The sequence below is a fragment of the Anabrus simplex genome, chromosome 3, assembly GCF_040414725.1.
Source record: "Anabrus simplex isolate iqAnaSimp1 chromosome 3, ASM4041472v1, whole genome shotgun sequence".
Classification (NCBI taxonomy): Eukaryota; Metazoa; Arthropoda; class Insecta; order Orthoptera; family Tettigoniidae; genus Anabrus; species Anabrus simplex.
Window position 1 is genome coordinate 274,944,064 of NC_090267.1, and position 18,024 is coordinate 274,962,087.

The 18,024-nt window shown below is 38.3% G+C and overlaps 1 protein-coding gene across 1 annotated transcript; it reads left to right on the forward strand.

Moving 5' to 3' along the window:
• The first annotated feature begins 1,419 nt into the window (after window positions 1-1,419).
• Window positions 1,420-14,814, forward strand: LOC136866251 (uncharacterized). The gene is made up of 3 exons (XM_067143048.2): window positions 1,420-1,570; window positions 8,973-9,148; window positions 14,589-14,814. Exons 1-3 carry the CDS (start codon window positions 1,519-1,521, stop codon window positions 14,643-14,645), a joined length of 285 nt encoding a protein of 94 aa, XP_066999149.1. The 5' UTR covers window positions 1,420-1,518; the 3' UTR covers window positions 14,646-14,814.
• The last annotated feature ends 3,210 nt before the right edge of the window (window positions 14,815-18,024 follow it).

An 18,024-nucleotide genomic window follows, 5' to 3' on the forward strand; every position in this document is an offset into this window, starting at 1 on the left:
CTCGGGTATCAACACAAGAACCCCACCCCGAACTACTGTCGAAACACTGCTATCTTGACCAGAGATATGCCTGATATTCCGTGTCTGACGGCTCATTACGTATCAATCAATCAATCAATCAATCAATCAATCAATCAATCAATCAATCAATCAATCAATCAATCAATCAATCAATCAATCAATCAATCAATCAATCAATCAATCCTGATCTGCATTTAGGGCAGTTGCCCAGGTGGCAGATACCCTATCTGTTGTTTTCCTAGCCTTTTCTTAAATGATTTCAACGAGATTGGAAATTTATTGACCATCTCCCTTGATAAGTTATTCCAATCCCTAACTCCCCTTCCTATAAACGAATATTTGCCCCTATTTGTCCTCTTGAATTCCAACTTTATCTTCATATTCTGATCTTTCCTACTTTTAAAGACGTCACTCAAACTTATTCGTCTACTAATGTCATTCCACGCCATCTCTCCGCTCGTCTCAGCTCGTCTCCTTTCACCTAGTTCTTCCCAGCCCAAACTTTGCAACATTTTTGTAATGCTACTCTTTTGTCGGAAATCGCCCAGAACAAATCGAGCTGCTTTCCTTTGAGGCTAAATTTATATATTTTCTTTCTGGTAGTAGGCTTCAAGTTAAAAGGAAAATTGTCCAACTCTTAAATGTAAATTCATTGAATCATGTGTGTAAGGAATGTGCCGTTATTTTTGTTGTCAACTGTTTTAATATGATGATACAATGCTTTTAAATGAGAAAAAAGAAAAATCTAGCCGTGAACGTTCAGGCAGGAATTCTAAAGCTAAAAAAGTAATGTATGAATGAATGATCAAGCCCTTTCACTGCAGTCCATTTCACATCTTGATTATATGTCTAATTTCAGTCTTTAAATAATAAACTGCTAAATAATTCTTCATTCATTTATCCAGAATTGCTTTAGCAACTTTGAAGTTAATATCTTAGTAACACTTCTTTTTAGACGTAATTTATTTATCCATTTCCGCATATACGTTTCCACTGATATTTGAATTTAGAGCGAATTTTCAGGTCAAGCCACTAGGTGCGCCACTTGCGACTTGTCTCCCATTTTAACAAGGCTAAATCCGGAAGTGTCGCGTATTTTCTCTACTGTATTTGGTTGTATGAATGCCTCTCACCTTTCATAGTGGAGATGACATCCCAAGTTTAGGCTATACTGGAAGGAGAAGACGAAGAAGCAACGGAAGAAAAAGTGCTACCATTTTGAGTGATTTTGCTGTGGATTTTTTGATATTGAACAGATAGACTTATTGGCATTATAGATCAAATCGAATAGTCTAGCTGTTTATCCAAGCTAACTTAATGGGCAAAATTTAAATTAAAAGCCCAATACACATCAGTAAGGATAAGTAGAAGAAGAAGAAGGTAAGTGAGCCTTAGAAACTCCTTGCCGGAAAAGCTACCGCAGCTGGTGGATCGATCCTTCCGGTACTTTTGGTGCACTGTACGTTGGGGAAGTCTCCTTTTCAGCATAAAACCAAAATGTTCTCTCGTACAATGCGTCCAGTGATCAGGAGTTTGAGCCGATATGGTGGTAAGAATTTCCTGTTTGGGATGCGTTAAAAGTTAACCGTGGCTACTGAAATTTATTTTTGTATAGCCTTCAGAGGTGCAATTCTTTGCACAGTGTGTATGTTGAAGAGTACAGGTTGCACTTATTGGAAAGATTATTAAACTATTCTTTTTGAGTCATTACAAGTTTCTGTAGGTATTATCGGCCCTTGGAGAAAGAGCAGTTTAAAGCTGCATGTAGTTGGATATACCCCTTTGCAAGGTAGAACCTGGATCTCAGACCTTGAGCGATATTAGAAACATACGGGGGAGAGACCTTAACCATCGACTTAGTTGCTTGAAGGATACAGGCGCTGGAATGAATGAATACTGATCTGCTTTTAGGGCAGTCGCCCAGGTGGCAGATTCCCTATCTGTTGCTTTCCTAGCCTTTTCCTAAATGATTTCAAAGAAATTGAGGGGGGGGGGGGAGTGGGTTGGTATGTGAAATCGCATAGGTATTGCTTTATGAATAGTTAGCTTTATGAATATGATGTATTCTGTGTGTATACATGGTGTGTATTTGTACTGCAGCCCCCAATCCCCCTCATTTAACACTCCTTTCTCGAACTACAGTAACTCTCTGATTTCGAGCTTAATACCTTGTGCAGTAGTGACCTGGTAGTCCAATTGTCAGTGATGGTGGGTTAGTGAAGAAATAAATATTCGAACATAACTACTTAAAGAAATTCAGAAAATGTAATTTTCCAGAATTAGGCCTAATGCTGTTTAAGTCCTGTTTCAAATGTGTTACAGAAGACGGAAGCATGGTAGCCAAGTGGCACAGCAACTAGCTTCTCACCAAGGGGGCTGTGGCTCAAATCCTGTGGGATTTTGAACAGTGATAAGTCTTGCTGCTGTAGTTCAGATTCCACGTAAATCTGGAGGTCACGTGGCTATGATTGTAATATTAACAGTCGTGTATAACTGCTAGCTTGTTTGCTTCTATATTAATAAATACTCCTCTATGCGATCCATTAAATAACTTCAAATGAGGTGCATCGTCATATGGAGCAGTGTTCAGCCACAGGCTGGGTCTGCTTGGAACATAGCCTCTCCATCGTTTTGTGTCCATCTACCACTTTTCTGACACAGTCGTCTAGCTCCCTCCTCTTGCCACGATGCTCTTCTTTACACCTTTCAGTCATCTCTCCCTCAGTTGTCCTCTAGGTCTCCTTCCCTTCAGCTCCATTCTAACATCTTTCTTGGTATCCTCTCTTCTCCCATTCTCTTTAACATGTGCGTACCACAGCAACCTTGACTTTTCTATCTTTACCTGTAGGGGTACCTAATTTACCACTTCCTGAACTCATTTCTTACTCTGCTCATTCTCGTTGAATCTGCTCGACACCTTTGAAAATTCATTTCCACTGCTTGTGTTCTACTTTTATCCCTCACCTTTGTCACCCACGTTTCTGGTCCATACGTCAAAATCGGCACAAAATAAGTCTTGTAGGTAATTCCTTCAAATCTCTGTGGTACATCTCTATTCCATATCAGTCCACCCACACTCTTAAAGAATGCATTTGAACGTCTTCCTCTTTCATTGATTTCCATCCTGTTTCCTCCATTTTCTTCATATACCCTTCCCAGGTATTTAAAGCTTTCAGCTCTTTTCATCTGCTCCCCTCCTAATGTCATGCCGTTGTACGTTCGGTTCTTGTTTCAAGTTGTTACCAGCACTTTCACTCTTTTGGGCTGAGAACTTTGTCCCATAAGATGATGGCACTTCCTTGCTTTACGCCATTAACTTAAACCATTAAGTTCTTTCAGTTCCGACTTGAACACAGTCTTTGCTCCCATCATCCATATTTTTCACCCTTGTTCCTATCTGCTCATTTACTACTTTTGCTCTCATAACTTTCCAGATATTGTTTCTATGGAGATGCATCATTATTTTTAAAAATCAGCTTACCACATTAATTTGTGACCTCTGTGATCAATCCAATGAAACTTGGTACCTGGAAGCATCATTTTTGAAACTGGAAAATACTGCACTACCTTCACTGGTGTCTAGGCCAAATGTTCACCCTTTCCTGACCAAGTGAATGGTGGAGTGTGTGCAGGTCAGAAACTAAATATATGGCTACTGGAAAGCATGTAAGGGGACTTCACTACCCTTATAAACTGTGGGCCATTATTTACTTCAGTTGAACAATTGAAACCGAGTTCAATAGCTGCAGTCGCATAAGTGCGTCCAGTATTTGGGAGATAGTGGGTTTGAACAACACTGTCGGCAGTCCTGAAGATGGTTTTCAGTGGATTCCCATTTTCCCACCAGGCAAATGCTGTACCTTAATCAAGGCCATGGCGGCCGCTTCCTTTCCACTCCTAGCCCTTTCCTGTACAAATCCAATTGAACTACGCAAGATAGTATTACAATTCCTAGGACACCGTAAATTCACATTATACGACGCTGTGTCCAATATTTTAATTTAAATAGACATCATTTTAACACCCATTAATGGTGGATATCGGCAGGACTTCAAGTTTTAATGCAATTTCATTCATTCCTAACTCAACTTTTTTGAACTACGCAAGGCAACTTCAAAGACACTGTGAATGCATATCATCACAAGACGTATTTAATTAAACATTACTATATTGTGTTTTTAATTTGTACTTGACAAAATGGGATTTTAATTCTATGTTTGTACTATCCAAATTTTTAAGTGTTACATTGTAATACTCATTGTTTTGAATTTTTAATGGGGGCCCCCCCTATTTTAGTCAGGTCTTATTGTATACTGAATTTTAATCCACTAGCTGAGGAAGAGAATGCATAATATTCTCGAAACATGTAGTAGATGTTAAGGTGAAAGGTAAATACTAAGTCTGTTACTAAGTCAATACGGATCCAGTCCCGACCATCATGGTCAAGATTATTAATAATAGGCAAAACGTATTCAATAATAACAACAAAATTTATGCTTTTAATTTGTTTTATACCGGGCGAGTTGGCCATGCGGTTAGAGGTGCGCGGCTGTGAGCTTGCATCGGGCGTCCCAACACTTATTTTGAAACTTAGAGCGTGGAATCTTATAAATCTTACCTATAGTAAAATACAATAAAGGCTCCGTCAAACAGGAAGCGGACTGCCCACGAGGCCGAAATGACCGCAGGCCGTCGTGGACTAGGTTAGTCAAATAGAATGCGGAGAAGTCAGGGTGAACAAGTGTGAAAGCAGTCGCAGTCAAGTGCGTACCGTCTCAATGTTATTCTTTCTTGAACTGGTGTTAATTCTTCATCATTTCATCCTCATCACGACGTGCAGGTCGCCTACAGGCATCAAATCAAAAGACCTGCACCTGGCAAGCCGAAGTCTTTGGACACATCCTGGCACTAAAAGCCATACACCATTACATTTTTTTTTTTTTTTTTGTAATTTTGTTTTAATCAAATGTCCAGCACCCCCTGTGGGTAGGGAACGCAGCCGCAGAATACACCCACGGTATCCCCTGCCTGCCGTAAAAGGCGACTGAAAGGGACAACCAAGGGATGATGACATTAGAACCATGAGACTAATTGTGATCTTTGTGTTCATGACCACGCACTAGATCAATGAATTTCTCCGTATCTTCTGGAGACATTGTTTGGTGTTGGCCGCACAAACTCTGTGAAAATTTACAACTGTTTGCCTTCTGGTTGACCAGGGTGATGTAATATCACAGTGTACAGAGTCCGCATGGACGAAAGCGGCCAGTCCGCGTGCACAGTCTGCTTCCTGTTTGATAGAGCCTTAAAACTAAAACATTTTGTAAAGTAGTCAAACGAAAGCTGCTATTGACTGAATTGTTCAAAGTAGCATCTTTCCCATGATTCAGTATCCCTTTCCTACCTGAACCACATGATCATGGGGGTTTGTTTTCAAAATTCCAGCGCTCCAACAGGTCGCTTTTGCCAAGTCGGCCTGGACTGCAATAATTTTGCAGGTCTTGCAGAGTTTGTTTCTTCAGTTTCTATTCCTGTGGTTAGCAAGCAGGTGCCAAAAGTATACAACCAAAACTTGCTGTGTAAAGTGTGATGTCTGCCTGGGCTTCTCCAAGGAAGAAACTGTTTTAAAATATTCCACACGTGTGCTATGTTGAGAAATGGCCTGGTAGAGACAAATTAAATGGAACATTTGACTTAATAGTTCTCAGTCTGAGAAATAATACTAGCATTAATGTAAATGAAATTCCTGAATACACCAGTATCCTTTTTGAAGAACTAAATAACATATTTAAAACACAAAAAATAATGCCCAGTGATCATTACTTAATAGAACATGATCCTTCCTACTTCACTCCTCCCCATCTCCTCACTACTTAATCAACACATTTGCTTAGCAGTCCTGCATTTTCTATTATATTTCAAAAGACCATATGAAAGGCATGTTTCCCTTTCTAAAGGACATCAAATCGAACATCTCTTTGAAATCATCCATTTTATTATACATTTCCTTTCTTTATTCAAAGAATATTTTAATTTCTCAGAATATACATATGTATGCCTTTGCTGGTGGGACGTAGTGTTTACAGTGCACTATGGCTTCTGGTATAGTCTAGAGCAATTTTGTTACTTTCATTGACCTGTCTGACTTATCCTTGGCTTTGACAATGTGAAAGTGACTGAGGTATGAGCGATGCTAGTAATGCCATTCTTTATGCAACCAGTCCCTGCTATGAATGATCGCAACTTCTGGCTTGGTGAGGAAAGCAACGGGAAACTACCTCATTTCTCTAGTAAGCCTCTTCAGTGATGCCTAGGCCATCTATGACAGCTGATGGCAGAGTTTTTTTTTTTCTTTTTTCTTGTGGCTTTATTTGCATTGACACAGGTCTTCGGCGACGATGGCATAGGAATGGCCTAGGAGTTGGAAGGAAGCGGCCGTGGCCTTAAGGTACAGCCCCAGCATTTGCTTGGTGTGAAAATGGGAAACCACGGAAAATCATCTTCGGGGCTACCGACAGTGGGATTCGAACCCGCTATCTCCTGGGTGCAAGCTCACAACTACGTGCCCCTAACCGCACGACGCCGGGTGACAGAGCTGTTGATGATCCAAGCAGCCTCAGGGCTGAGGACTGAACATACATATATATATGTAAATAAATAAAAATATTACCGGTAATTCATTAGCTGACAGAAGTCTCGCAGACAAACGTGTACTAATATACGGTATGTATTTATAAGTATTGAATGGTAGAAATTATAAAACATTCCATTTAAATTAATAATTATCTTATAAGATAGAATTTAATAAAAATATTTTCAGGTGGGAAAGGAATACAGATGCTTATGCAGATGCATGTCATTGCCAGTCACACCACAGTAAAATTTTGTAAAGAAATGTTCATACAGGTTGTGCTCCCAGAGGGTGCTAGAGGCCTATCGGCCGCTTCGCAGCCTCGAGAACCCCTTGGCTTGCTGTGGAAATGGGGTCTGTCCAGACTAGTGGTCTTGTAACTTGTCAACGGTGCTCCCAGGAGATATTAAAGGCCTGTACACCACTTTGAGGCCTAACCTGAGGGCTTACGCCCCAGACCTTCACTTGCAATAGAAATGGAGTCGGTCCAGAACAGTGGTTAATGCGCTGACAAGCTGCACCGAGTTAGATTTCTAACCTTTGTCAGTACACAGAATTTACGTGAACAGGGTGGTAGCATTGTCCGAGCACGACATAGCCACGAAGAACACTCAATTCGGATTCAGGGTTCAAACCCGACTGTCGGCAGCCTTGAAGATGGTTTTCAGTGGTTTCCCATTTTCATGGTTGCTTCCTTCCCATTCCTAGCCCTTTCCTATCCCATCGTTGCCATAAGACCTATCTGTGTTGGTGCGACGTAAAGCAACTTAAGAAGAACTTCATTCTCCCTGTCTAGGGGAATGCACTCTGGCGTGCTACTTGTTGGGACAGTGTTGAACTTGTACTACAGTATTTTGTGGAATTTTTAACTGCTGGATTGGTTGAAAGTGGACTGATGGGTCCTTGGATGCTTTGAAGAATTAGGCCTACCCTTTGGGCAGTTATCTGTTTCTTTGTATTCATCAGTCTTAGTTCATAAGTCCTATACCAGTAGTCAGATAATCATATGTCATTCAGTATTATGAACAATATTGCAATAAATTAAGGAAAGGGTTTGTTGTCATGCTTCTGTTCCCAAGCATGTAGGTTTGATTACCACTGAGGTCGGTAGTGTATGTTTGTCTAAATAATATTTGTTTAATATCCTGCAAGATTCTGGGAGCCAATAACATAGGGTGTCACTTTTAAACACCCTCAAACGCCACTGACTTTGGTTGGGATTGACTTGCTATCTGGAAAACAGAAGTCCGACAACTAAATGGCTGTGATGCAAGATTGGCAGTTATCTGCGTCTGTTGTCACTTAAATTTCACAAGGATCTAAGGATAATTTAGTTCACCAAGCTCGATAGTTGTAGTCGCTTAAGTGCGGCCAGTATTCGGGAGTGGTTTCGAACCCCACTGTCGGCAGCCCTGAAGACTGTTTTCTGTGGTTTCCCATTTTCACGCCAGGAAAATGCTGAGGCTGTACTTTAATTAAGGCCATGGACGTTTTCTTCCTACTGCTAGCCCCTTCCTGTCCCATCGTCGCCATAAGACCTATCTGTGTCGGTGTGACTTAAAGCCACTTGTAGGGAAAAAAAAAAGATTAGTTAAAATATAGTGGTGTGTGTAGAAACTTTCACTATATACTCGATGAATCACCTAAAATTTGTGTCCCAAATATTTCTGAAATGGAAGGTGCTATTGTTGCACTGTTTTCATAGAAAGTAAGTATAACCAAGAGCTCATAATTGTAGCAGATACACAGATTTTAATATTTAATGGAATGTGTATTATTTTAGTTACTTTTTTTTCAAATGGAACAGTGCCTCTTGACGTTTTAACACAATAAAACTAGAGTAAATTAGAATGTCAGTGGTGATTTTTTTCTTCAGGATTCTAGTACAAGTAGCTTAATGTGCTATCATAGTTTAAAAATTGTAAATAGGCAGTTGTCTGCTCCATTCAACTGAATAGTTAAGAAGCTATGATGTTCTTATGTTTGTTTTCGCATAAGTTTAGTATCTGCTGCCTTTTTTCAGCTCAGATGTCTAGGCGGGATTGCACTGTCCTTTCTCTCTGGCAGTCGACATGATTGCGCGGTGCACAAGGCTGTTTCGGCTTTCCCCGTCGTATAGCTTTCACTACATCTCACTATCTTTTTAGGGTATATTGAAATTGTAGGTTTGTCAAAAGTTAGACACTCTTCTTCCCTCCCTCTCTTTTAGTTTACTTTAGTTCAGTTTTCTGTTTTGATGCTGGAATTACAGCAGTTTTCAGAAACGGTGAACACTTCAGAAAAAGAGAGAGACTTTCATGCAGTATACATTTTCTTTCAGAATCTGCCAGTGCTCAAGTTCGGGCGTATCATGAACCAGCTCATTTTAAACCAGGAACTATGAGTGATCTTCCTGTACCTCAAGGATCCTGGGAGGCTGAGTATAGTGCCCAGCAGAGAAAGTACAATTTGCATCTAGTAATTGGTGTTGCATTTACAGCCCTCACTGCTGTTGTGGTATGATATTTTATTATTATTATTATTATTATTATTATTATTATTATTATTATTATTATTATTATTATTATTGTGTGTAAAGATTAAATTATCATTAGTGGTTCTATAATTTAAGGGGATTTATATATACTGCTTTTCACGATAGTTTAATCCTGATGTAAACAAATAGGCGGAGCACCTTGCCTATGCACGCGGACATGGACGTAGTTGATTGGAGAAGCAACTGTTGCACTCACTAGACTGTATGTGAGCTCGAAGAAAAGTAGTTTGTCGCATTCATTTTATTTTATTTCAGTTTATTACATTTAGAGAGTTTGGAAGAGTACGTAATCAAATTAAAATGTGGTTGTCATATATACCGGTGTGTGTGTGTGTGTGTGTGTGTGTGTGTGTGTGTGTGTGTGTGTGTGCGTGCGTGTGTGTGGTTTTGTTTTAATAAAATAGTGATTAAATAACGAGAAATGAAGGCACAAGGTGTAGTGTATTACAGGAAGTCTTCTCGTAGTGAGGGTAAGTCCCAAGCTGTACAGCGTGGAGATAAGGTGTTGCATCTTGCAGCAGCAGTGTCATAGTGTCATAGTGAGAGAAATGGAGCAAGAGGTAGGACCATCACGTGTAGTGAAGCACAAAAGAGGAAAAATGCGCAGAAGTGACCATACGCAGTGCATTGTGAATGTGTTCAATAAACTAAGTGAACAGAATCCAGGTTTAGTAATTTATTCTGGAGTTCAGATCTTCGCACTGTGATGCGCAACCCTGTACATCCGCACACGAGACTTTGATGGGGTGGAGGTCGGTACTACATGCTCGGTGAATCACAACTCTTTCTTTGGCGGAGGCGTGGACATACCATGTTTACATCAGGATTAAATTCTCGTGAAAAGACATATAGTAATCTTAGGGACAAGAGACAAGAATATCATGGAAGTTTGTTGATGGATTTCTTTAGTATGAGACTGGAACAGAGGAAAGGCACTATAAATCTACTTTCTTATTTTTGAAACACTGCAGAATTTCAGTAAAAATGCAGGTTAGTAGGTGATTATCTCGTCATTTTCCTTTTTAAAACAATGATCAATGCCACTAGCCGAGTAGGAGTATTTGTGTTCAATGTCAGCTGGGTCGAGTACAACATAATTATGGTCTTTTGAGTTTACCATTAAAACAATCAGTTGATGGTGAGGGTGATTTTCCCCTCATTTCTATAAACCAATAAGAAATTGTGGGTAATCTATAAGTGACAAAGATTTTTCATAAAATATGTGGATTATCTTGTGTGCACTTAATATTGGTCCTGCAAACAGCACTCTACGTAGGTGATTTAAGATCCTGTTTTTATGAGCAGATGGTTGGTATTTAAATCTCAGCAAGTAGCATGATTGTTGACTAAAACCATTGGTCGAATGAGGTTTGGTTCAGTGGCTACCAGAATCTGCTCTGGCTCATAGCAACACTTTATTGGTCTAACCCATCAGGAGTGCATTGTGAAGAGCCTGGTTTGGTCTGTTAAGGAAAAACAATGTATTATTATAACCCATGTACTTTGGATCAAAGTATTGAAAGAACAGCAAAACTTTGCACAGGACCAACATTTAATGTGTGTAAAATATTGTGAATTTTCTATGCTTTTTTTTTTTTTTAAGATTATAGGCCTAAATATATTTCTGTGTGAAACTCTCAAATGTATTTCATATTCAACCCAGTCTTTATTTAAAAAAAAAAAAGATAACAGTTCATTGCAGTGGATCTTAACGTAATGATGGATGGAAGACATATTTGGGACATCATCATCATCATCATCAGTATCCCACTCCAGTCGCCCGGGTGTGGTTAACATGCCTCCTCTACTCCTTTCTGTCCTTCCACTTTTCCTGCTCCATTACGGTACTTCTGCCACATCCAATCCAGCTTCTCTAATGTCTTTCCAAATCTGATCCATCCACCTTCCTCTCGATCTTCCAACTGGTCTCTTTCCCTTGTCTTTCCAATCCCCTTCTTGCTCCCTGATCCCATTCTTTTGGGACTATCAATCATAAATTCTGTTTTTGCTAATGAATTTAAAATAGTGTGCTTTCATAGGACTCTCATTTTAAACAGTGCTATTTCTAGCCAGGTGTACTTACCATCACTGCCTTCGTGATGTACAGGCTGATGTCACGCTTTGGGTGGGACTTGAAGGCAATACACATCCATTCCGCTTATATACACACTTGTTTAAATTACTTAAGAAACTGTTAACGCCTTATAAAACCCAGAACTATTCATAAATATGTGTTAATTCTGACTTACAATGCATATCCTTCCCTGTAACGTTCTATTCTCGCATATATTTGTTTCCGTGAGCGCAGGCTAACACTTTGAGACATACTTCCGATTTCTATCCATTTTCTAGTCCATTGGAACGTTCATATCATACTCACTGATAAAAAACATGCAACCAATTACCAATACAGTATACAGTACTACAAATGTAAATTATTTCTGGACCACCAATTCAGTACCTACAGGGGCCTATTCCACAAAAGTATGGTCTTGTACATTACAAGTTACTAGTGTGGGTTCTTGTAATGTATGGAGTTGTACATTTCTGTTCCACAAAAGATTGATAGTCTCTTGTATATTACCAGTGAATTGTTACAAGTTTTACAAGTGACGACATATCAATAAACATACTACGTCATAGCACGAATCAGCTGTTTCTCTTCGTATTCCGTTCGTTGAATTAGGTTATGCTTGCCTCATTTATCGTAATATCGTATTTTACTGTAACTTATGCAGCAAAGATTGAAAGAACTAATATTCCTGTGAATTTTTTAATGCTACGATGTTATTTTTCAGTTTATTTCTTTGATGATAGGAAATTACTCCGTTATTATCACCCATTCTGTTCTTCCGCGATCCTCACGTATGTTCTACGAGAGTCTAACATACCTACCTTGGTCTGTCATTAGGAATCAGATGCCGCTAATAACGATATTCGGCCGCCAAACTTAATTGTTACGAAATTGCAAACTCTGCATGAATTGTTAAAATGATGTCAAGAGAAACACAGTTATTCATTTTGAAGGAAATAGAAGGTAGGAAAGATATTCGTTTCGGTGGATTCAGCGAGAGTCTGAAAAAACAAGACAAAATAAATGGTTGGATGGAAATATTTGACTTGGGAAAAGTTCATGGAGCTTTTGAGGGGAAAAGTTGGACGTATGTAAGAGATATTCTGCTCATTAATGATTCCAGGAATGTCCTTCTTGGAATATGTTTTTTTCAGTATTTTCAGGCCAACAAACAATTTGAGGAAATTTTATATCATTTATTGCAGCTACCACAGACCGAAGATTTTGCCATCCCAAGCATATCTGCAGTACCATGGTACTGACCACCATTTCCTAGCCAATGTAATGTTGTTAGTAAAAGTTGTTTAGCAGAGAGAGATTTATTTCTGTTAGTAGGATATTTTAAGCTATGGCCAATATCTATCAAAAGTTCTTCCACTATATTGTGCTTAACCTAAAACGTTCATTGTATTCAAATACAGTGTTAAACTGGAAGTTTATTCTTTCCCTGTACAGACGATAGTTTTCATTTTCATCACCATCACTACTGCTAGACCACATATTTATCAAAATGTATCCAAAATAAGCGTATTTAAATAGCACTAGTACATTTATATATTATTGTCCTTTCACTGGTAGAGAATTCTTCTCAATTCGCTAGTAAGTTACAAGTACTAGTACTTTGTGGAACACGCCTATAAAAATTCACTAGTAATTTGTAAGTATGGAGTAGTAAAGTACAACTGTAGAAAATTCTTTTGTGGAACAGAAACTCTGGTATTTGTACAAGTTACTAGAGAATTTACTTGTAATGTACAAGACCATACTTTTGTGGAACAGGCCCCAGGAGAGATTACGAGTAAGCTAACCTCCAACCATAACAAAATATTTACTGTCACTATCATGAAATTACATTATTGTTAAAAAATGCAGATTTTTAAACAGCAAATAATGCCTATACAATTATTTTCATATTAATTTTCATGTAATAACCCTGTACCATTGCCTGTGATATGAAGTTTGATAGGAAAAATCTCAGCAGTCTTATTCTACAATACATTTCTAAAATGCATAAATTGGACTTGAATTTTCAAATATACCAAATTCAAATAGGCCGTAAGTTTGATTACATATAAATATACCTAATGTTACCCATGTTTATGACAATAAGAAATTTTAACTCATCTGGACGAGACACTCTTATTTCCCTCGGATTTGGTCTTCGGGAAAGTGATTGATACTACTGTGTGGTGATTAACTATTAAATTCTCCCTAAGAATAGCCTTCTTCCATAACCTAACTCTTTCTTCACCGAAGGAAACACAAATACTGGGGTGTACTCTCCTCGCTTATAATTGGCTTTGCAGCCAGGCACACAGCAACTCTTAGGCATGGTGATTTCTGTCGCTGATAACCTTAATTCAATTTTATACACATCATGGTTGATAATAAAACACTGAATGCACTAACTCAATTTTCCACTATGGATATAAAATTATGTAAATAAAGTACAAAATTAAAACACTGCAGAGTGATCTTCTTAGCCCATAGCCTAACATGAATACACGCTCACACAGTGTTCTTCACTAATTAAGGACTTTTCACTTAATAATGCAGTAGATGACGAATCAGTCTCCTATATCTGAGTAAACATGCGGCCAATGTTAAACATTTCAGTAAAACAGTAAAGAATTCACTTGTAACTAACTCGTGCTAAACTTTCACCCTAACGATCAGCTGATTGCTTTCCCACGCTCGCTACAATACGGCCTGTACATCATGAAGCCAGTGTTACCATCTACAGCAGAGGCACCAGCATTTTCATAGTTTTAACATATTTGGTTAAGTGCACTTGCTCGTTATTCTTTTTTAGTTGGTCTCTAATGAGGATGACAAGGATCACATGTTCAAATCTGTAGACTTGAAATTTTTAACTCCGTGGATTTGGGAATGATGAACGTCATTGTGTGAATGCGTTTGTGTAGGTGACGATTGCATTATAACTGTTTGTAGAAGACTCAACTTAGGGCTCATGGCTACCCCCCTCTACCTTATTGATCAGTTTATGTGAAATGAAAAAGGGACTAAATATATTTGCTCTGCATAGTGATGACGTACAGTAAGTACATGATGCTGTAGCTAGGTATGGAAATGTATGCTTGTGTTGATCAGGGTACAGGAATAGTAGATGTTTGGACAATGTGAGTCCAAACAAGTCAAGATATGGCAATGTTTAATCCACCCAAAGATTCTATACTGCTTCCCAACTTAATGTTATCAAAAGGCTTCCTCTTTCTCCCTCCTAGTGTCTGCTACAAATTCAGTACGTTTGCTCCATTATTTTGTTCCATTAAAAAGAAAATATAATATTCTGTTTTCTCTTGCAGGCTGCAAATTCAGGACTGGTGGTTCTTAATAGTTCTGTACCAAAACTGAAGGAATAGTCGCAAGACTTGAAGGACACAGTAATTTATAGTTCTGTAAATAATGGAAGTATTGTTCAATGTGCAAATGTACTAATGAACTATATTGTGCTTTTATGTAGTGTATTATATTTGAAGTTGTAATTTAATGTGATAATTTGTTCAAAATACACATAAAAGTTTATTGTTATTTTTAATGTGAATTTATTCCTCTTGAATAATATATTATTGTTTCTCCAAACAAAGTTCCATACAGAATGTCATAAAGTCATGTAATCAAGAGAAATGAATTTCATTTTATACATCCTTATTGAACTTTGATTAAACCAAATTAAAAATAATAAGAGTTAATTCCCCCTTTTCAATACATTAAATAGTTTTTATAGTTTTTATTAAATAAACATAAAATGGGACTAGTTTCGACCTATTTAAAGGTCATCTTGAATACTACGAAGAATATAAAAGATTTCTTCTTCTCATATACTCCTACAGCTAAGTGAACTGATTTCTTACAAGTGTTTTCATGAAATTCTAAAAACAATTTTTCATAGTGTCAAACTTCTGTGTTTTAAGACCATCTTTAAAACCACTGTGTTTCAAATAACTTACTTTGTTCTACACGCGATATGGCTGAAGATGACCTTTAAATGTCAAAACTAGTCCCATTTAATGTTTATTTATCAAACACTATTTAATTTGTATTGAAAAGGTGGTTTTAATTTGGTTCATAAAGTCAAATGGTTTGAAAGAGACCTATCAAGTCTTTACTACACTTCTCAAAATCTAAGTCTCAGTTGTTTAGCAACTTTAATATTTAGGAGCGGTTATTCTTCGTAGCATAATGGTTAGAGCTATTAGTTGCTGTCCTTGGAGGCCCGGGTTCAATTCCTGATACTGCCAGATCAGCTCACCTGCATTGCGGGTGTGCATGAAAAGAGCTGGACCCCCTTTGGATGAGGTTATGAATTTACATCTAGGAGCAAAAGCTTATTTGTAAGCTGGGGCTTAACATATGTAGCTATTTGTGTGAATTGGCTTTGCTGATGAGGTCATGTGAGACAAATGGATTTATACAAAATGAGTATTAAATGACGATTAGCAAAGACCTTACTACTACCGAGCTCGATAGCTGCAGTCGCTTAAGTCCAGCTAGTATCCAGTATTCGGGAGATAGTAGGTTCGAACCCCACTGTCGGCAGCCCTGAAAATGGTTTTCCGTGGTTTCCCATTTTCACACCAGGCAAATGCTGGGGCTGTACCTTAATTAAGGCCACGGCCACTTCCTTCCCACTCCTAGCCCTTTCCTGCCCCATTGTTGCCATAAGACCTATCTGTGTCGGTGCGACGTAAAGCAACTAGCAAAAAAAAAAAAAAAAAAAAAAAAAACTCTAGAACAAGACAAGACAGTGCTCTGTTATCATTTGTCTGCTATAGTCTGTATTATAAAAGAAAGACTGTGACGGCTGTTAAAGTGAACATATATGACAATACACTGTGACAGGTAATCTTAGTATAAGAGAGTTGCTATCTAACAAACACTGTTCGATATAACAAAATGAGAGTATAATATTATAGCAACATGATGGGCTTCCAGTTTTCGAGAGTCACTTCCCTGATGGTTTCAACAGTAAGAGTGAAAGTTTTGTTATGCTGGGTAACATAATCCTTGACTCGATGCCATATAATTTCTATCTGATGATCTCATGGCCATGCTTTCTTGCCAGTTCATACACATGGTACATGGGTTCAGAAGGATTCCCTTCATTATACAAGTGTCACATGGGAAGTTATGGCAGGAGAGTCATTCCAACATTTGCAGCTTCATACATGAAGTTGTTAGAGCCTTGTCAATTACCTGGACTGTGCGGTAAGGAGCATTATCCATTACAAGAACACTGTGTTTAGGGATGTTGGGCAGCAATTGTTCCTGGAACCATTTTAAAAACCAGCTGTGGTCTATGTCTTCGTGGTAATCACAGGATCTGTTTGCCCTGAAGAGCGGAAGTGCATTTTCAATACAGCCATGTAAGTACCCTGGGTGAAGTATAAAAAGACCTCTCTTCCAAATGGTCCAACCAGTAGATACTGTGTGGCCAGCATTGACTCAAGTTTCGTCTATACATACAACATCCATAAACTAATAGGGACCCCAGGGGCTCTTAACTTAGGAGCATGGATTGGCGACCATGGGGCCTTTAGCTGAATTCTGGCATTGCTTCCACATAACTTGTGCCAAGCTCTTCACTTTCATGTGTACTATCTGATCTCCCTTGGTCAACTCGTGTTCTTTTCTGACCACGGCAGTATTTGGTTGTGAATCCTAAGGATTCTTTCATTTTCGCGCCCTTCATGGCCCTTGTCTTTCTTTGGTCAATACCTTCATTTTTTGAAGTGTTGGACCCCTTCCATTTTTCCCCCCCCTCTGATTAGTGTTAATAGAGGACGGTTGCCGAGTTGTACTTCCTCTTCAAAGAATAATCACCACTAGTACCGGCGATGATGCCCATCGTTGTCATAAGACGTGTGTGTCAGTGCAACGTAAAACAACTGGTTAAAAAAAAAGTGTGTAGTCAAATACTAAATGATTTTTAATTGTATAATCATGTTTTACTTATATTTAAATTGTAATACATGTGTAATGTTTCTTTGGTGAAAGTCGTATCAAATAGTATTGAATCAAAATCTCAAAAAAACTATTACCACACACAAGTTGGTAAACTATCATCGTTTACCTCTTTGTCAAAATTCACTCAGAGCGTAAAAAAAACGTAACATTTTGTAGCTTTTTGTTCAGTTTTGATGTATTATATTGCCCCCTTTATTGCCAAGCTAAGCCCAGCCAGCGAGCGAGAGATCCCAAGGAGGACCGTTCGTTCATGGCTTTCTGTTTTCTAGAGGTATTTAAGGGAATAGGGGTGACGACCAAGTGGGGAAAAAAAATAATTGAAATAACATTCTGACATTTATTAATATAAGCATTCATTAAACACACAAAATATCCTTGATGGTGTTGAATACGGTACATTATTTCTTTCATGTTGTCTTGTCTTCAGTATTAAATTACGACAAAATTAATCTTCGTCCATCCAAACTCAACGGTTAGGCTCTGAAATCAAATCATATGAGAAGGATTAGGCCTTTACAGCCTTTAAAAATTGTTAAATGACAGTATAGCTTGAGCCTCGTGTAATTTATAATTGCATTAAAAAAAGAAATCAGCTGGCAGTCGTCTATTATTTCAGTAACAAGACAAAAAATTAAACTAAAGTCTTCCTTTTGATTCATTTGAACTTCAACACGTGGTAACTGTTTGCTAATGATCAATTACGTTGCTTAAGGTAGGTAACAGTCGCTGAAGACATGTAGAAACTCTACTATTAAATCTGAGCCAACTCCAAAA